Source organism: Uloborus diversus, chromosome 1 (assembly GCF_026930045.1).
Source record: "Uloborus diversus isolate 005 chromosome 1, Udiv.v.3.1, whole genome shotgun sequence".
Taxonomy (NCBI): Eukaryota; Metazoa; Arthropoda; class Arachnida; order Araneae; family Uloboridae; genus Uloborus; species Uloborus diversus.
Window position 1 is genome coordinate 211,476,429 of NC_072731.1, and position 22,176 is coordinate 211,498,604.

General features: G+C 36.1%; 1 protein-coding gene across 1 annotated transcript in view; it reads right to left on the reverse strand.

Moving 5' to 3' along the window:
- Positions 1 to 21,245, reverse strand: part of LOC129218488 (guanine nucleotide exchange factor DBS-like) — a 111,399-nt gene extending 90,154 nt beyond the window's left edge. Inside the window, 1 exon segment of the mRNA XM_054852776.1 lies at positions 20,981 to 21,245. Within this exon segment, the coding sequence (XP_054708751.1) occupies positions 20,981 to 21,245 (265 nt within the window).
- Positions 21,246 to 22,176: the final 931 nt, after the last annotated feature.

Consider the following 22,176-nt stretch of genomic DNA (forward strand, 5'->3'; position numbering starts at 1 on the left):
CAGGTTTCACTGTACTTAGCTTTTAATTTCAATCCTTGCTTCAGTTGGGATGATATTATTTTACCGAATATGATGACCAATAACTATTCAACATTTGGTTCTTTACTACGCTATACATTAAAATAATAAAAATATTTCTTAAAAAAAATAGAGCCGACTTCCAAACTGCATTAAAATAAAAAAGTTTTGAGAAAAAAATAAGAAATAAATAAAATCTACTACCGAACTGCAACTGGAAATTGATATAAAAAGTTAGGGAAGAGTTGTACCTTTGGATACTGCTAATTTCTAAGAATCTATTTTAAGCAGTCTTGTTTTTGGCCTCTAATAGTAACCTTCACCAATAAATGGGGTCGTAGTAGCAATCAACATCAAAAGAGTTAAATAGATGATTTTGTGAGAGAAAAAAAATTTCATGACTCCAAAGTGAATAATTTCTAATCAACTGAATTTTATTTTGTTATAAAAGAGAAGCACTTTAAATATTTTGGTTATGATAAAATAACGACAGCTTATCTATACATTGACCATCATTTTGGAATTTCTTAAACCACATGGTGATTGTACCTCGGGACAGCCAAACATTTTGTATCTTAAGACACGTTCCGAGATACAACATATCCATGGTTCATAATAACTAAGATACATTTAGGAGCCTGGAAAATGTTCTAATCTGATGTAGTCTTTTAAACACATTTAATGTTAGATAGTAATGCATTATTTCATTATTTAATTCATTAAAATGATTTTTTTTTTGTTCAAGTATATGTATATTTTCTGAATCATGAAGGGCTCCCATGGTATCACAGGATATATCAAAAAGTACAATGGGATGTTGTACTTGGGACAGCCTCACTTTTACTTTAAAAATGGCTGGCAATATTTTATTTTCAAACTGTCTGAATTTTGAAAAATATATTACAAGGAAGTATATTGGGGTATTTCAATGTGAATTTTAGATTTTAAATTTGATTTAAATAATTGACGTTAAAAATTAAAATATGAAAAGTGTCTCAAGGTACAACACTCTCCCCTAAACTTTTTAGTTCATTTTAAAAAAAACATGATACTTTAAAACTTTTTTATTTCATTAATTATTTTAACACCAACTAATTGCAATGTTGTCAAGTCAAAACGTTAAGATTGCAATAATCACAAGAAATTAGCCAACCCGTGTGTAATGACCACACTATGTTCTAAAGGGCCGAAGAGAGGACATGTCAACCTAGTCAGAAACCAGAGTAGCCAAGTTACATTAGGGGAGGGAGCCCTGGTGACCCACATGACAAGGGATCATGCAAGGCTCTCGGCATCCTTGCATATTTCTTAAACTTTAACCATAGCCAAATATTTAAAACACATTCTTCTACACTGCTTAACAATTGCTAAGGAACAATTACGTTTTTTTGGAATAATTAAGAACAGATAATGATTAAAGAAACAGAACGAAGTGTATAGTTAGTAGGGATGATGTGCTTTCATTATAAGTACAAAATAATACAGATATTACTGCATCAATGAAGTAAAAACTTAAAAATAAAATAATAATCCCACTTAGATGGTTTTCAAACAACCACGAAAAAATGATCTAGGTCAGAATGATGGAGACATGAGTACCTTAATATGATGTATGATTACGAGGGACACTAATGCACATTTTAGATCTGTTTTCCATACTCCCCACTAATTATTGAGGAGTGCTTGGGGGATGTTTTCCCACTCCTCTCTCAAGGCGGATTTGAGTTCTTGTACTGTTTTGGGAGGGACGGTTCTTCACGCAACACATCTGCCAAGATCCTCCCAGGCAAGTTCAATTGGATTTAAGTCGGGAAAGTAAGCAGGCCATTGCATAAGAAGAATGTTTTCACTTTGCAATGTGTGTCAGACACTTCAATGTTCCTGTGTGGTCGTGTATCGTCGTTCGTAAAGAGAAAGTCCGGATCTATAGCTCCCTAAAAAGATGAACATGGTCCAGCATAACTTCTCTGCAATACATTTGCGACGTAACTCTTTCTTGTTCAAAAATGTGAAGCGGTGTTCAGCCATTGTGCATGATGCCTGCCCACACCACCACGCCTGGGCCGTACCGATTACGTTCGCAAACAAATTTTTGTGCATAACGTGTTCCACGCTCTCCCCACAGTAGTTGGTGACCAGAATCTCTTGTCACACTTAAATGAGATTCGTCAGAGAACATCACTCTAGACCAATTTTGACGATCCCAACCAATATGTTCCTCACACCAGCGTAAGCTCTCTCGACTATGGCGTGGTTGAACTTGGATGCAACGTACGGGCTTCCGTGCATACAAACATTATTTACTTGCCGTGAGATGGTTCTTGCAAAAACATGCGTACCGGTAGCGGTTATAATATTTGCAGCTATCTGTCCAAAAGTAAAATTTCTGTTCCTTTTTACCACGAGGGCTTCGTAGCGATCCTCTGAAGGTGTGGTGTTCCTACCACGACCCCAGGCATGCTTTTGCAAAACATTTCCACCTTCAGCGGCCTTCCTTAATCCGGAGATGGCACTTTTTGATACACCCATTGCAGCAGCCACAGTGGTGACACTTTGACATGCTTCCAGTCGTCCAACCGCTCGTCCACGATCGTAGGTACTCAAATGATGTCTTGCTGACATTTTACTCTTAAATATTTCAAGAACCAAACAGAATTTCAGAGAAAACCCTTTTTTAACATTCAGCGCTATTTTTGTTAAAAACCAAAGCGCGTGAATTTTTGTATGAATCTTGAGCGTATATGCACCGTCTTTTATACAGATGAGTCTTGATCTACCACGCCATCTGAACTTGAATTTGTTTCCACTCGCCAGCTGGTTGAGGTACGAATTTGCATAAATCACTTGTTCCTTAGAAATTGTCAAGCAGTGTATTATCATATGCAAGATTTAAGACTTAAAAATTACGAATTTTAGCACAGTGAAAATCTTTTCATTCCCAACTTCTCAAGTCAATGAATTTTAATGCTGTTTGAACTGTGGTTGTTATCTCAGTATTTTCTCGTATTTGGGATGTAAATTCACAATTACTGTTGTACTTATGGTGAATTACGTTAATTTGCTTAATTGTTGTGGATGCTTAATTTAGTGTTGTGGTTATGTTAACGAATCTTCTCTTGTGCATATTTGAAAATAAATTTCTCCGAGTTTTCGCAAGAACTGTGCTGTCATTTGAAGCATTTCTTGAAGTATGCCTGACAATACTTTGTAATAACTATAATAGAATATGTATAACTTTAAAAGAATGAGTTTGGCTTCAATTTCATGGCGACTAATGTTTTTTTTATTGATCTAGAAGAACAGGCCCAGATCTGCGTACCCGCAGACTCTGCTGTGTGGCAGGGACTACATCCTTAAGGGGCCCAACAGCCCAGGAAACTGAAGAAAAAGAAGCACTAAGACTTATTAACGTTGCAAATATACACTGCTGGCATCTGGGGAGGGGCTCTACAGACTTTGTTGCAGATATGCCCAAATTTATAGACCTGAGCCTGTAAAAGAGTATTTTATTTTAAAGACTTTGCTTGAGATAATTCTTTTTTGATCATTAAAAAGTATATTTGCACTAATGTAAAGCCTATGCCTAATGAGAAAGACGTTACAAAACCAATGTTAGTGTATAGAAAAGTAAACTTATGTGCGAATGAAATTCTTGACAAAAAAAAACTTGTTTCGGTAGTCAGAAGAAGTATTCTATTCCATTGTTGAAGGTTTTTCAAATTGCTGTGTAATATTTAGATTCCTTACACTTTTGAATGCGTGCAATTATACTCTCAGAATCCAAGTGAAAATTTCACAATAATATGTAATGTTATTCTTTACAATTCTTTTAAAATTCCAGTTCTCACCAGCAGTGGTGAGCACCAGTGAGCAGTGGACAGAGTCCCCCTAGTACTTGACAAATTACTTTGGGCATTGAGGATATAACATATTCCATGTGTCACCAATGCTTTGGAGCTTTCAACATCCCACAAAACTGTCAGATAACTTGAAGTTTGCTACAGTATTTTGGACACAGTCTGAGCCCACATTAACAACCAAGAAGTTCATAAGCAATCACAGAAATAAGCTTTTATGCAGTATGAAAATATAATATGCAGTATGAAAATATAATAAGAGCCAGAATCCTCAGAAAAATATAATACATAATTGCAAATTAAATATACAAACATTAAACTGGTAAAGTAAGACAAAACAAAGTTAGAAGAAGCACAAATTTGCAAATTACAGCAGACACGTGTTTCGGCGTTACAGGGAACGCCTTTTTCAATGCAAAAAATAATGAGCTTGTGGATGAAAAGACATCCGACAAAAGCCAAGAGCAGATAAGCATGCAGCTTAAAAGATAAAAACAGCGGATTAGCCAAACACCAATGACAAAGTTATAAACCGATCAGGAACCAATAGGAATACAAGCAAAGGCAAAGAGCTTTCTCTTAGGTACAAACCCAGAAAAAAAGAATTCAAATGGACAAAGATTAAGCCGAAGCTTAAACAAAAAGAAAAGAAATTGTCAGTAACCATGAACCGCTAGAAGGGAAAAGCTGAATGGAAAACCATGAAATAAAATAAACAGAAACAAAAAAATATTCGAAAAAAGGAAAAAATAGTGATAAATAGAAGAAAATTGGGGGGGGGGGGTGTCAATCAAGACAGAAAGGTAAAAATAAACAAAGGAAGATAGATAAAAATGAATGGGGAAAAAAGGGGGGGGATGGGGGAAGGACAGTATTAAAGATATGGGAGCCAAATGTTGGAAAAATATGGAACTGCACTAAGATCGTTAAATAAGTTAGAACTGTTCCTCAAAATATTAAAGGATTCCCAAAAGTCAAGATCTGATGAATTGGGGCATTTTTGGATAATCTGATCAAAGGTATTTATTTATCTTATTAAACTGGTAGTTTGAAACACAGTTGAACAGCCTCCTCTAAGTTTGCCAAGAAAGACAGTGATAAAAACATTCTGTATAGGAATTCAAACCCAATTCCCTTCTTAAACTGTTTCCCTGCTGTCCACTAACCGCCATTGATTGTCGATGAAAACTGCATACTCGGTATGATAATACTACTGTCGCCATCTTGAACGATCATGTGAAAAATAATTCAAATTTGGAGTAAGCCATTTAGGAGAGTGAATATCGATGAAGAGACACATAGGGAAATCATAAATGTCACTCATGCTACTAATGCCCCATAGAAATGCACCTAGATTAGTCACTAGGTAAAAAGTGTTTATCTATCTTCTTTTTCTGTGTAATCAGCCCCTGCTGCACTCAGTCCCCAAGGAGCATTGCTTCCAAGATCTCCACAAATTTTCAACTTGATCTTATTGGCTCTCCCACCTCTTTCAACCTAATTCATTTTGACATTTCACTACTCAGCTTTAAAAAGCATTCATTCTGGACCCCTTTTTTGCTTTGGTATTGGGCTATACTACACCTTAGCGTAATTTTTTCATAGAATTGATTTTACATGATTTACATTAGTGAACTGCCCAGTACACATTGTTAACTTACCGAAATTAGGCTTCCATCACACGAGGCAACTTAGTTGAACCAACTGTCAAATGGGCGGTTAGAAGAGTAAACAGGTAGAAAAGAGAAGGAATTGCCCAGAATCCTTCACACAACAGTTAACTTCATCAGTCACATGCGCCGCTATCATTTTCATCAGGAAGAGTTGAATCACAGTCTTAGTTGATTCAACTCATTCAGACATTGCCAAGCATTCACACTGCACACAAGTAAACTCGGTTTAGTTTTTAACAGCATTGTAAAACAGCTGCTCAAATAAATTCAGCTTTTTGGAAAAAGAAGTTGATCCAACTAAGTCCCATCGTGTGGACACAATGAAAAAGACCAGTGAACTAGTTGAGAGGCATCTTTTATGAAAAGTTGATTAAACAAACCACCTAGTGTGTGCCTTGCCTAAGAGTTTCAAGTAACCGATATAAAAAATGACAATTATTCACTAAGAAATTGTAATAAACTCAACCTTTGAAAATTATTCAATAAATAAATAACTAAATAAATATAAGCCCAAAATCTTCAAATGGAGATGTAAAATAATTTTGTTAGTTTCATGCCGTAAAGGAACATTTATGTTTAATTCCAGAAGAGAAAAAAACCTGTTAATCTATGACTGCTAATACACAAATGGACAGAATGCTGAAGTTTTTTTTAAATAGGACCTCACTGTCTTTGGTCGAACTTAAGTGTACTGTGGCATACTATATAAATCTATAAAAAAAAATTCGCTTAGGATAACAGTGTAACAATGCAGTTCTTCACTAAAGTATCAACAATGTTGGCTAGATCAAGGGGAAAATATACATTTGTGCAGTGCCTATCAATTTTTCTGAGGGTATACTCCCAGTAATTCATTATGCACAATTTGCGCATGTGATCATATACATAGTTTGTCATAATTTGAAAATTTATGAAGCTTGAGAGTATATACGCTATGTGTCTAAAAAATGTTGGAGAGTATACGGCATATATGGAGTTACCCTATGGGAACACCACTGCATTTGTGGATGATGTAAATTTGAAAATTTTTCGTTTCTACTTTTTTTCCCAAAGTGGGTGTAGGGGCACGCTAGTGTTATCTAATGAGAGGAAAACGGTGCCACAAAGTTCCTGGGATATGCAGGGGTTACGCCAACCAAAATTTTTTTGATGGGGAGAAGAGGGAAGGGTAATTCCTAATTTACAAAATGATAAAGAAATAATAAATAAAATGAAACATATGCATGTAAACATTTCAGCATCTAATGAGAAGAAACATTAGGCATCATTAACGAAAGATTTTAAGAGATGCAATTTCGCAATTCTGTCTGTTTCCAAATTGTTAGTGAAAATTTGCTGAGTAAGTAAACTTTTTGGAGGTCACACACACACACACAATGAACTCCCATCAGGGTACCCTTTCCTTTCGTGGTATCTTTACTAATAATAAAGCTCAAAGTCTCTCTGTCTGGATATCTGTGACACGCATAGCGCCTAGATTGTTCGGCCCGATCTTCATGAAATTTGGCAAAGTTAGTTTGTAGCATGGGGGTGTGCACCTCGAAGCGATTTTTCGAAAATTTGACTTTGTTCTTTTACTATTTCAATTTTAAGAACACTTTCCGGAGCAAAATTATCATAAGATGGGCAAGTAAATTATGAAATTATCATGACTTGGAATGGGAGAGCGAATGAACATAGCCCATTGGCGAGAAATTCTTCATCCATTATTTGTAAATATACAGGCGAACCAAATGACCTTTTGATTTTCAACTATGGGCAAAGCCGTGCGGGTAACACTTGTCACTTATAAGAGAGAGGCCAAGGTGCCCGTGAGAAAATTATATTTCTTGAAACCCCTTGAGCTTCAAGTATGCTCCCCTCCCCCACTAATGTATCCAATTATGCATAATCCATGGACATTTGAGGCAGTGATGACCAAAAGAATGTAAGTGACAAAATTAAAGACTTGGAGATAACCAGTACAAATAATAAGAGAACCTCTCCTCTGTTTTGGGGGAAGAAATAGTACTAGTAGCCCTAGTAGTTGCTGCTCTACTGCATAATTTAGAACAAATTTTTAATGAAAGCCTACCCAGGATATGAACTTTAAACACGTGTTACTCAAAATTTTAAATAGTCGACTTACATCCCTTTATTTCTCAGTCTCATATAATAGATAGAATGTGCACATATATACTTTGAACATGTGCACTGGAAAAGCAAAAACTGGTAAGCATATATCTAAAAGAAGGACTTATAAGTAGATCAACAGTAAAAAACACACACACACACAATCATTTCATTCCCTCAAGCGCTAATCAGCAATCAAGCAATTAAAACTTAGGATATTCCCCCCCCCCTTCCCTCGATGCTAAGCCAACATTAATATCATACATTGCAATGCACTTGTACAGTACATAATTAAATGAAATGATAGCTAGTGATCAATTAAATTTCTCTAGAGAAAAAAATATAATAAGAGCTTGCATTTCTCGTATAAATCATAATCAAAGCTCTTTTCTTTTGAGGGGAACCCACCCCATGAATATTAATATCACAGATATCTGAATTTAATGTATGTATCTTATGTTTATTAGCGAGTAAATATTTTTAATACTTAATATTCGGAATACTATAAGTGTTTTACAAATTAATTGGAATATAGTTAAATCGTAAATATTCACACTGAAAGGTTTTAAAAAACTGGAAAACTAGTCTGGGGTTATCAAAAATATGTTTAATGCAGTGATCCAAATCGATTTTAGAAGCGTAGAGCATACAGTGACAACAAAACACACTACAAATGCATCGCACACAGAACTAATGGTATATAAATTAATTTAAAACTTATATGCGTTGACGATTTTATTTCAATACACCAGTAAGTAAAGCCTCTATTTCAGATCATTATGTTTGTAAAAGACAAAAAAAAAAACTAATTAACGCATACATACTTGTTAACTGGGAAACAACAAATGCAGCACCACTGTAGATATCAAGTAAGAATCCAACGTACACATCAGTTCAAAGAACTTCAATATTAAAATTTCAAGGGCACTAAAATATCACTACAATATTTAATGCAGCCAATCTTGCATTTAAAAGGACACCCTCACCAACACAGGTACGAAAAACAACACACATTAGCAGCTGATGCAGATTTCTCAGCACTCAACTCGGGCGTACTTCCTCGCGGTCAAAAAACGGATGAGAGGCACAGCCGACAAACTCGATGCTGCATCCGGGATGAGCGCCAACTGGGGGTTACCGGAGAGTATGGTTGCCAATTTGGCTCTTTTCTCGCTTGCTGTCTCCTCACATTTTTATTAAAATATAATTTCGCAGGTGTGCCCGCAACGGGGGAGGGGGAGGATCCATGGTGTGGATTGAGCACTTGATTTTTTTATTTTTCTGGGAGGGGGGGGGGGGGTAATTTGGAATGGTCACATTTCAAATGGTCTCATTCCATTTTAATTGATCTCATTTTGGGGGATATCTCGTTTGGGGGATGCTACGTATGATTTGAGGGGGTGCGCCCATGGGCGGAGTTAGACTTTTGCCTCTAAGGGGGCTATGCACCAGAGTCCTCAGCTGGGTAATCAGCCCCCCTCCCCCCCAATTTCATGAACATATTGAACATACATTTTTTTATGTATTTTGTTGCTTTCTTCTTGTGATATTTATTGAATATGTACCATTACCCCCCTCCCCCCTCCGTGAAAACCTTTGAAATGACAGGTCTGTTAAGCCCCCAGCCAAAAATCAACTCAAAAATTAAAAGATAAAAAGAATGTGTGTGGCATGTTTGGTAAGACGATTAAAACTTGTAAACATGAAGCTGCTGCCGTTGCCCATCTTCCCTCAAGTTTTATAACAAGGTTTTTTACAGGAAAAAAAAAACCGGATGAACTTATAAAAAGAAAGATCATTTTAATGCAAAAGTTTTATGTGCAATTTATTGCTTTAAAGGAAGGATATTCTTAGTGCAGTGGCGTAACTACGTACCGCAAAACCCCGCAACGCGGGGGGGGGGGGCGTAGTCTGAAGGGGACCGAAAATTTTTGAGCTTTGAGTACAATTTTAGTTTGTTTACAATTTTATTAATCTTTTCCGAAAATCAAACTTAGTTCAAAAAGCTTCTATTGCTGCTGGGGCCCCCTAGAACCCCAGAACCTCTTGACCTAGGGCCCCCAATTAAGATATTGGGGACCCTAGGCCAAACACTTTTTCGGGGCGCTCATGTTGGCAAACATTACAATTTTCGCAATTTTCTAAAACAATTTTCGCCATTTGGGGCCCTCAAATAGCAGGAGCAGCCTAGTTGCCCTATTCAGTAAACAGGCCCTGAGAAAGAGGGCTCACGGTCCAACTTCCCTGCGCGAAAAACAAACCTTAGCTCCGGTGCAAAAAGTATTATATCGCCCTCCTTAGGTTACTTGCCATGAACAGAAGGGAAAAGGGAAAATTCCTAGAAGAAAATAAAAAGAAGAAAAAAATCCTGACCATATCGGAGCCCGGAAAAAGACAGCCAATAAAAGTTTATGGGTAGGATCTGGATTTGGAAAGGAAAGGGGGGGGGGGCGGGGATCGGAAGGGGCCAGAAGTTTTTTTATCTTTGTTTTCATTTAATATTATTAAACTTTTCCGTAAATCAAACTTAGTTATAAAATGTTTATATTGGTTCTGGTCCCCAGAAACTATTGACCTTGGGCCCCGATTAAAATATCAGAGGTCGTATGCCAAACACTTTTTCGGGGCCCTCTTGTAGCCAAACATTACAATTTTTGCCATTTGCTAAAACAGTTTTCGCCATTTGGGGGGCTCCAAATAACAGGGGCTCTAGGCCTCGGTCTAGTTGGCCTACTGATAAACAGGCCCAAAATTAGAGGGGGGGAGGGGAATAACCTCCAATTCCTGACCTCCCAAGATAAAGAAAAGAAATTCTACAGCTACTTTGTTTTAAGTTAACTTTGGGGGGGGGAGCAATTGCTAATATATCACCTACTAAGTTTTCTTACTTTTTTTTTCAAAATAAATAAAAGATAGGGACTTCATCAAACACAGCCTATTGTGTTTTTAAATTTCAATCTGGGAAACATTCTGGGAGAGTACAAAAAACCTCCTTCTCCTTAATGTGTCCAAAACTTGCTTAAAATTGCTTTTTGGGACTTTGATTTCGAAAAATTGCGGGGCAAAGTTCCGAACCTCATTCTTTCTCAAATTTGTGATGTAGTACGTTTCGGAAGTTCAATTTTGAGAAATTTCAATGGGAGAGCCTCCAAACCCTCGTTTCTTTTAAAATTACCGAACATCATCTAAAATTGCGTTTTGGGAACTTCAATATCAAAAAAATTTTCTGGAAGTCTAATCTGTGAAGCGTGTTAGATCCATTGATACTTATTGGAAAATTTTCAAAACTGAAATCTTAAAAACGCAGTTGTAATCAATCTTTGGTGATGTTAGGAGAAGAGGGCTCAGTGTGGGTCGGGGGAGGGGGATTCAGGAAAATTTCAATGCTACGTTTGAAATCACTTTTAGTCAACTTTTGATAATGTTAGGAGAATGAGGTTCCCTTACAAATTATTATTATTATTTTTTTTTTTTTTTTCAAAATTGAAGACAATATAAGTTATCTTTGGTAACTAAAGGGAGTCGGGGGCTTCTCCTGAAATTTTTCCTCTATAGGAATAGGTCTAAAAAAACTTAACTTTAGGATGTGGGATATCATTGGCTATCGGCAATAATTGCAGACCTTATGCTAGTTAAAAAGGAGTGGAAGGTAGTGATGCAACGAGTAGTGATTTGGCCGAATGCCGAACATTCGGTCATAATCAAAGCCAAATATTCGGCTATTTGGACGGCGAATAGTTAACTTATTTTTGCCAAAAGGAAAAACCTAAGTCGCATTTAAAGCAAAGTTTTGTATGGTTAATAATTAAATATGCATTATAAGAGATTAATAACAAGGATTTGGTACAAATTTTGAAGAATTTGCTACTTTTAGTTTAAACTCAAAATTATTCTGCCATATTCGGCCGAAAAATTACCAAAAAGTGGAAGACATTTTCTTAGCAACTGTGCAACTGTTCTTAACGGTCAGACTTCTATATTTAAGCTTAAAAATAGCAATCATTTTCTGTTATTGGGATTATTTCATAAATCTTCTCAATTGAATAAGAAAAATAATTTTAATAAACTGAAATGATTCAATATGGAGTTGCATCTTATAAATTTCTATCCATATGTACATGTACCAAAATTACTGTACACAAGACAAATTTCTGTATTAGAATATTTAAGTTACTTAATCATAAAAGATTTTCTGAAGTTATTATAACAGAAAAAATAAAATTATATTTAGATAAATCTGTAGACAATATTGGTGCATGTGTCATGATAAGCTACATTGGGCAAAACTTGGAGATGCAATTTTTAACAATTAAACAATTAAATTCACCGAAATTCACAGAACTTTTGTTTATCTGAACAGGTCAAAACATTTTTTCGTGAAAATACTTCGACCCGTTTTCACGCAGGATCGGTTAATTTTTGAATGCTTTGAATCTGTTTCTTGAATTTCATTTCATTCCTCTATTAACCGGGATGTTTAGAGGAGTTATGTGCCTTTTATATAAGTTGAGATACAAAACATTAACATCACTCTTTTGATCATGTTAAATTTTTGTTTTCACCCCTTTAGAACTGATGAGACCATCATTAAGAGATTCAGGGGTGCCCAACCCCTGAAGTTAAATTCAGAGAGTCAGAAGTTTCAATTACAATGAAAGAATTCCACCAAAATTATTTGTTGGAATATTTTAGCGAAATTGCAAAACATCCACAAAGTTAAGCCTCGGCAGAAACCTCTGCTCGAAGTGAAATGAGAGAAATCGATTATTATCTTTCCTTGAACGTGAATTCGAAATATTTTTTTCCTCATTTAGGTTCAGGAATCTTTATTTTTGCTGGGGATTTTTTGAGGAAATGTTCGCATTATTTAAAAAAGGTTGCCTGTAATCTAATGGTAACATTTAGGAATTGCTCTCCTGAGTCTAGTGGAGATTGTTATGGACTGTTTACTAAATTTCGAATTTTACGGAGTGTTGACATTGTTGAATTTTGAAACTGCTAGTTATGTCTTCAATTTTAATGACATGAATACGCATAATAAATAAATTTATTGAACAAATTATATGATTTCAATACGAGAACTGAACAGAGAGGAGTGGAGTTGGATCATGTTATTTAGTATCGGAACGGAGTTGGAATAGAGTTGAAACGGATCAACTCAGCAAAACTGACTACTCAAATTCCTTTCTAAACCCCCGTCCCCACCCCCACCTCATCAGAGCAAGAACAAAAGTCTCTAAAAATACCCATGAGTATTAGGATACCAGCCTCTCAAACTATCTAATTAGTATAAAGACAGCAATTCTTGAATTTTTTCTCTTGTCTTTTAAAAGTCCCTGTTAGAGTACGTACAACAGTTTAAAAAATAATAATAACAGGTAAAAAAAATGCTAAAAGTTTAAAAAAAATCAGTCCCTTAAAATATTACGAGAAAAAGGAAAACATTATTTAAAAATCCTCGTAATATATATAAAAAAAAAAAATATCTGAAAACCTCATTACAATAGAAACATTTCTAAATAAAATCAACACTAAATCTGAAATTTTACAACAGAATAAGCACAACACTCTTTAAATAAGGACAGTGGTCTCCAAAAACCCTCAAAAGAATAAGTACTACAGTCCCTAATAATTCACATAATAATCAGAAAAACAGATTATTTACAGGAATAACTTTAAGAAACGTAGAAAAACGTCCTTATTCCCACTTAAATCAAGAAATCTCTAAAAATCCTCATTAGAAAAAGGACAGTTCACAAAAATCCCATTTTAATAAGAACAACAGTTCCTATACATTTTCATTGACTGACAAGAGTCTCTAAAAATTTCTGTCAGAACAAGGACAACAATCCCTAAAAATCTTCAGTAGAACAATACAGCACTCCCTGAAAATCTCTGTAGAATAGGGCAGCAGTTCCTTAAAATCTCCTTTAGAATCCGATAAACTGTCTTAAGTAAACTGAAGAGTGTCTCGAAAAACTCCCATTAGACTGTGACTAACTGTCCCGAAAAGTATCCAATACAATAAAATTAACACTTCAAAAACATGCAGAATAAAATAGAACAACCTTAAAAATCTACATTGATTATACATCCGCAGCACTTCCTAAAAGTAACTATTACAATAAAGATAGGTAACATAACGTCAGCAGCTCCTTTAAAAATGCTTGACAAAAAAAGGATTACTGATCCTAAATAAGAAAATCAAGCCCTAAAAGTTCGCATTAAAATAAAGACACTATTTCCGAAAAATGCTGACTAGAATAAGGACAAGTCCTGAAATAAACAAATATACTGCGTGCTTAAAATCTGGAGAGGGAATGTTTATTATTGTGAATTTAACTGAAATTTAAAAGAAAGAACCAATTCAAATTGAAAAATAAAAAAATGATTCGATGCTCACACTTCCCAAGTCCAAACTATTTTTTTTTTTTTCTTTGCCAAATTTCATGACTGTGGAGGCGAGGAATGTCTGGGTCATACAGAGAAACATAACAGACATACAATTTCCTTCAAGTATACATGTAGTGGCATTTTACGCATTTTTAAGACTATATTTTTATTACAAGAAGCCGTTATAAGATCACGCGAGAGGTAAAAGGTTATGAGAAAAACTTTATGTAACCGAGTTATTTAAAAAAAAAAGATAGGTTCTGAAAAGAAAGTTGACTTCTATAGACTAAAAACGTGAAAAATATTTCTAAAATTATGAAAAGAAATTTTTGGAAATCAACATTTTTACGGATTACTTTTTAAATCTCTAGAAGTGTTGGTCTCTAAAATGCATTCTTTTATTCGAATTCGTATGAAACTCTACTTTTCAAATGAAAAAATATATGAGAAAAATTACGCAGTATTATTATACATTTTTTTTTTTTTCAAAGATGAATAGTGCATTTCTTAATTTGTTTCTAAGTTAATGTGAAACAAATGAATAAAAATATCTAATTTTAAACATCAGTAAACTGAGTCAATAGATGGCAGCACGAAAGCAAAACAGAATGAGACGACAGAGATCAAAAATGGAATATTATTTTTCATAATTTGTACAAATAAACCATAAGAAATAAGTTGACGAAAAGAATTTGCTATTTTGCTTCCTTTTTTGAGCAATCCGAATTGCTTATTATCCTCACTACTGACGTTCCACCAGTGGCGGCTGGGACAACACGAACCGGCCCTGGCATTTACAGGTCAGCAGGCCCCTTAAGGGTTACTCCTTGAAGAGGAAACGCCCCCCCCCCCCTCTAGCTTTTTTTTTTTTCAAATGTAAGAGCGAGAGCTCACTAGTTGTGGGAAGGAGCCATATTAGGACTCAAGTGGATTGCGTTTTATAGAATGTGAAGAAAAAGAATGACAAATATATGTTCACCTCATAGGAAAAATGTGTAATATGTGTACAAATGGGGGGGGGGGCTTGGTTCCGGGGCACTCCCTCGGAAAATTTACGAAATTATAGCTCCAAAAACTTATTGTCAGACTATTTTTAGATAATCTTGGACAATGTTTGTGGGAGAGGGGGATTTGGATAGATTTCTGCAAGAAATCTTTTGAAATTCAGATCTTAAAAACGCATGTGTAAGCTATCTTTGGAAACTGTAGGAGAAGGGGTGAGTTTCAGAAATTCCTTCTAGGCAAAATTTCTCAATTGAAGTTCTCAAAGTGCAAATTTAGATGAGAATTCATGCTCTTTGGGAAATGGGTATGTTTTTTGAAACTGAAGTTCTTTAGCAAGTTTATTACCGGTAATTCTCTCCCCCCCCCTCAAGTTATTCTCTCCAAGCACACCTTATATGCAATAACGATTGAATGGAATTCGCAACATCGCGCGAAACCAGTCGGTATAATTGTAATGAAAGTGTAAAGCGAAACTTCAGACGATCCTTTATGATTGATATTAATGGGCTCGTACGGGCCCGGACTCTCAAAAATGGGCCCGAACTCAGCTCTACGACACACACACACGCCACCACTCAAGACGAGAGACATGCTCGAGGCCCCCTAGATCAGAGGATGGACGCCACCGATAAAAGGAGGAGGGACATGCTCGTGCAGTTTTGTTGTGCTTCATGCTGTTTTGTCTGAAGAGAATGGTGTAAAGTCGAAGGAGGCGGGTAGATTCCCTTGGACGAGCCATTTGTGGAAACAAGTAATCCAACGGGTAGAATCCTATTGCAACTCGTTATTGCGGGAATCTATTCAAGGTGTTAAAATTTGCATTAATTTGCACTTTTTGATCTATTTCAAAACGGGATTGGTATAGTCCGACCGCGAACAAATGACCCTTGTCAATCACTTGAGAGAACCAGTCGTGTTCCTTAAATTGGTAGAGAAGGAAGAAAGGGCGCTTGCCATACTTCGAGTTTAGCGACATTTTGGCGATATGAAAAAGAAATGAACTCCTAGTATATCTTCGTTGCGTGATTATTTACACCTGAAATGTTTGAGTTGTAGCAATAACTACATTGAGTTGGCGAAAAAGTAAAAATGACAAGTTTTGCATTCGTTATTGCAACCCTACTCTCGCCATATTTTTCAATTCAAATTAACTATGGAAGGCGAAAGGCGTTATTTGTCTCCGATCAATAGTTGCTAAAAGACGTAAAACCAAGGCCCACCCACTTTCTTGAAACATGACCTGTCCAATGAGATATCTGCCTTGACAGCACAAAATTGAAATGTTTTATCTCTTTGGCTAATTTCTTAAATTCAAGGTGATGTATTCAAGCTCGAGAACCAATAACGCATTTGCAAATACCGTATTTCAACCTTCATCTCCGTATCACTCCTTTACAAAAATGGACACTTCTGAAACAAGACGCGGCCAAGGGCCAACTCTTCACAGTTAGACTTAATTGTGCATTTTAAAGTATCACACGCTCATTGTATACATTGCAAGGGATTGCGCTTATTACATTTGCGCTTGCAACATTAGAGATGTTCTGTATGCAAACAACCCCTTTGATTTTATTCGCTTCTGATGGTAATGTACAGTAAATAGACATTTTTGTTGTGACTAGAATATTTCTGCTGAAATATAAAAAATGTAGGAATCCTTTTCGCTTTAAACTAAAAACCTTATACAAACAGTGCCTTGGGATTTATTTATTTATTTTATTTATTTATTTATTTATTTTTTCTGGAACTCATGCCAATTGGATTTCAAATCAAGCATTTCAAAGTAGAGTGGAATTATGTTGTAACCCATATAGCTTACGTCAATGTCGCGGAAATTTTGTCATTTGAGATTATGCTTTAATATAGAACAGCGGTAATTGCTCATCATTGTTTAGAGTAAACACCAATAGTTTCAGAGAGAATTCCTGTACTCATAGGGAAAGCGCATATTAAATACAAATACAAATACAAAAGCGACGACCAGCAATAGGCTCTGGGCTCAGCTAGACTGGTCCTAGTCAATTTACAATCCCCAGTGAAGATCAATGGCCCTCTTAAAACTATCTATTCCCTTGCTCATTACCACCTCTTCCGGTAAACTGTTCCAAGGTTCCACTACCCTGCTATAATAATAATTTTTCCTAATACACATGTTAGCCTGAGATTTAAATAGCTTAAAACAATGACCCCTTGTCCTGTTTTCAGTGCTTAACTTCAGCCCCGTAACATCTTTCATTTTAATAAATTTAAACAACTGAATCATGTCCCCTCGGTCTCTTCTTTGCTTTAAGACTGTACATTTTTAACCTTCTAAGCCTGGAATCATAGTCTAAGTGAGAAAGTCCATTTATTAGCCTTGTAGCTCGCCTTTGAACCCTTTCCAATACATTAATGTCTTTCTTAAGATAAGGAGACCAAAACTGATCAGCATACTCCAAATGAGGTCTTACAAAACTTCTATATAAGGGCAGAAGAACTTCTTTAGATTTGTTTGAAATAGATCTACTGATAAACTCAAGCATCTTATTGGCCTTGTTACTAGCAATGCTGCACTGTTGGCTAAACTTTAAATCCTGACTTATTAAGACCCCCAGATCAGTAATTTCGTCTGCCTGACTAATGACTGAACCTTACAAATAATAACTTGTACACTTATTTCCATGCCCTAAATGTAGCACTTGACATTTCCCAACATTAACAGCCATACCCCATTTATCAGCCCACTCCGTAATATGATCTAGATCCTCTTGCAGCTGTTTTGCTTGTTCTTCATTATCTACAGTCCCCATAACTTTGACATCTTCAGCAAAACAATTCATGTTCCCAGAAATATTTTTGTGAATATCGTTCATAAAAACAATGAACAAAACAGGCCCTAACACTGAACCTTGAGGAACCCCGCTTAAAACCTCACTCCAATTAGAGTAATTTCCCCTTACAACTACCCTTTGTTTCCTTCCGGTCAGCCAGTTTTTTATCCAAATGAAAGTTTTCTCTCCTATTCCTATATCAGCTAATTTGCTAAGTAGAGCAACATGCGGTACCTTATCGAAAGCTTTTTGAAAATCAATGTAAACAACATCTACAGGCTTCTTATTGTCCAAAGCCATGGTAAATTTGTCATAGAAATGTAATAAATTAGTTGCACAAGATTTGCCTTTCCTGAAACTGTACTGAAAACTAGTCAATAGATTATTAGTCTCTAGAAAATTTACTATCTTAATTTTTATCAATGTTTCAAAAATTTTGCAAACCACCGAAGTTAGACTCACAGGTCTATAATTTCCCACACTCCCTTTAGACCCTTTCTTGAAGAGCGGTGTAATGTTAGCCAGCTTCCAGTCCTCTGGCACTGTCCCCGAATTATAAGAAGCATTGAAAATATTTACGATTACATCTGCTAATTCCTCCGCACATTCAACAAAAATTTTTGGATAAATATTATCAGGTCCCGGAGCCTTAGTCTCTTTAATTTTTTTCAAATGAAGTAAAACGTCATCCCTGGAAAATACAAAGTCCTCAAGCTGTACTATAGCTTGTGTCTTGTTGGTGTCAACTGTTGAGATACAATTATCGTTAAAAACACTCGAAAAAAAGTTATTAAGAACATTAGCAATATCACTATCGTCCTGAATTAAAATTCCGTGCTCATCAACCAATGGCCCAATATGACTATTTCGAACTTTCCCCGAATTAGCGTATGCAAAAAACCTCTTGGGATTCCTGTTTATGTTATCTGCCAGTCTTTGCTCCAACTCTCTTTTCTGAATTCGTACCAAATACTTAAATTTACGCCTCGCCTTACAATATTGGAGCCTATCTGCACTGTGACCAGTTTCTCTAAACCTATGAAAAGCAGCTTGCTTCTAATCTAGAGCGTCTTTAGTTTCCCTGGAGAACCACATTGGCCAAATTTTAGTGTTGACACCCTTTCTCCTAAAAGGAACATGATCCCCAACCGTTTTCGCTAGCTTTTCCTTAAACTCTGCCCACTGAAGATACACATCGCTATTGTCCAATCCAGAAGAAAAAACTGCTTTCAAACTCTGCCTAAGTGCCACAAAATCAGTATTTCTGAAATTGGGCACAAACCTAAAATTCTCTACTTTGTGCGTATCAAATTTAATCCCAAACCTAATACTGTTGTGGTCACTGTCTCCAATGTGTTCCCCTACACATAACCCCTGAACAGAACTTTCCATATCACAGAAAACTAGATCCAAAATCACGTTCACTCGAGTACCCTGAGTTACAATTTGATCTAAAAAACAGTCACCAATTACTTTCAAAAATTCCTCTTCTCTGCTATTACTATGGTAAAAATTATTCCAATCAATTCCTGGAAAATTAAAATCTCCCATTATAATGACTGACCCCTTGCTTGAAATGTCACTAATAATACTAAACATCTGTTCATCTTGACCCTGGCTTAAGTTGGGTGGCCTATAAATGTTCCCTAAACGTAGTTTATTTCCCTTATTGCTCATCAACTCCAGCCAAATCATATCAATCTCATTAGGTTTATCATTAATTACCAATTCATTGCAAGTTAAAGTGTCTCTGACATAAAATAAAACCCCACCACCTCTTTTACCTACTCTATCTTGTCTAAACAAATTATACCCAGCAATAGATAATAAATCATCATCACTTTTGGTAGCCCCTGTCTCAGTAACTCCAATAATATCCAACCTCTCATCTATAATTATGCTTTTCAATTCTTCCATCTTGTTCCTAATACTACGAGCATTTGTATAAAAAACCTTAAGTAAGCCCATCTTACTTTTATTTAATGCTGCACGATTATTTGAATCCCAACTTTTAAAATCTTTTCTCTTATTAGCCACCCTATTTCCGTTTCTACTAAAATCCAAATAGTTAATACCCTTTCGAATTCTGATCCTAAAACCATGCCCCCCATTCCAACTTAGTTTTTTGATTCTGAAGCCTCTAAAACCAAACCACTAACCATTTTGACCCCAGTAGAGCTCAGATGCAGGCCATCCCTAGCAATCCAATCGCGTTTACATTTACTCCACACATCAATAAACCTGATACTACGCTTAACGCAAATTTCCTTGAGTATCAGGTTCATACACCTAGCCCGTTGGTTTAACCAACTCTTATGCACTCCATACCTGGGAAGCAAACCAACCACTTGGACATTTGCCGAACAGTTGGTTGCTTTGTCCAACAGGGAATCCCATTCCTTTGTAAACTCATCGTTGTTACTATGATCTGCTCAGAACAAAAGCGGGAAATACTAACCCAGTAATGTCCATCAATGAAAAGTTTCACTATGTGAAGTTTAGGAATTCTCACAACTGAAATAGTGACAGGGAATCAACGAAACTTAACATAGCACGCATAAAGCTTCATATAGATATGAGCAAGCTTCTAAAATCATCTAAGCAACGTATCATAGCAAAACATAATCGAAGTCACACATAATATAATATACTGCTTCTGGGATGCAAATTGATAAAACATGTACTTGGGCCCGTTACCAGTAAATTTAATGTATCAAAGAAATAACTGACATTGCGTACCAAATTCATGTGCAGTCTGACCACCTATGAGATGGAGAGGCAAACATACGGTTTACGGGCAGAAATTGGACGCATCTATTAGTTTTCAGGGATGCCAACTTTTGCAGACGTTTGATATCCACAACATAAGCAGAATCACATTGAAATTGACGGAGCACGAGCATCAAATTTTTACTTTTCTCTCTCATTTAGATAGACTCGCCTTAACTGGACATTTGCCAATTCAATATCATCCGTGGCCAGACTGTAAGTGTTAATGAAATTTAATTTAAGAAATTTGGTTTTGCTGATGACTTTACCTAGGGAAGAATGCAGAAGCTTAGTAAAGTATAAAGCACAGGTAACATATATATGAGCAATAAAAGTCATTTACCACTGCTTTCGCTGACGTCCTCTTCAGAAACGGAATGATCAGTGGACGTCCTTCTGGAGGTGGAAGAGCAGGTGGACACGAGGGAGGACCTCTTCCCGCGAAACTGCGTGGGGCTGAGCTGTCCTGCACTGAAAGTATGCCGGAGGGACGCCCCATATGCTTCGATGCTGAAGTTGCTCGCGAAAGAGGCGCTGTTGCGCTTGAAAGTTTGGATGAAGGAATCAATCTGCTCTTCAATCTGGCTATGGGAATTCCGGAGGGGCATCTTGTCTAGATCTTCCGATTGGGAGCACCAGTTCGGGACACTTACACACACACACACAATACAAGTTGTTACCCCATACGACGTCGAATCTTCTGAGCAAGAAGATTGTTGAGATTTGGAAAAACTGCTAGAACTTTGTAGTATCACTCAGGATGTACCGGAACTCGGTGGTGGAACTTTCAAAGTACCAGGAGTTAGTTGTATAACTCACAAAGTGAAACAGATTATTGCTTTCACTGATAAAGTGGCAGGTCTTAGCAGTGTCATGGTAGTTGGGAATATGTCCTACACTTGTAAAAAATTTCTTCTAACGCGAGGGATCAGGGAAAAAATCGAGGAGGGAATCGCCAGGGATTTAGAAATTGTCAAATAATATGCGATAATATTAGTATCCCACAGTTTACTTCAGCTATCAAAAAATTTTTGTCGAGATTTCTGAAAGGTTTATTTCACTAGATTTTCCACATAACAGATTTATTTCTTCTGCTACGCTAATTCATGAACGACATACATTTAAAGCATCAATTTAGGAAAAACGTTTTAAACTTCACCGTATTTATCAGTTGTATATATTTCATAAAACAACCACGACTAAATCATTTAACGCTAACCAATAAGGCGTTATAAACAATTAATTATCAAGAACTATCACCAGTTGTACTTTATCATTCTTTCAGTTTAGAGCCTATCCGAAGCCTCAAACATGTAACTTGATTAAAGAAACACATTTTTTTTTTTTTTTTGTAATTTAAGTTAAACAGCAATACATGGGAGATTTTTTGACAGACTTGACAACTAAATTTCGGGAATTCAAATCTATCCTTCTAAAATTTTTGCTCAAGATATACTGCAGAACTAGAGGAACTGCTTCTTCGTTAGAACAGACATGTGCTTATTTCTGAATATTATGTTTGCAGAATTATTGCAGTTA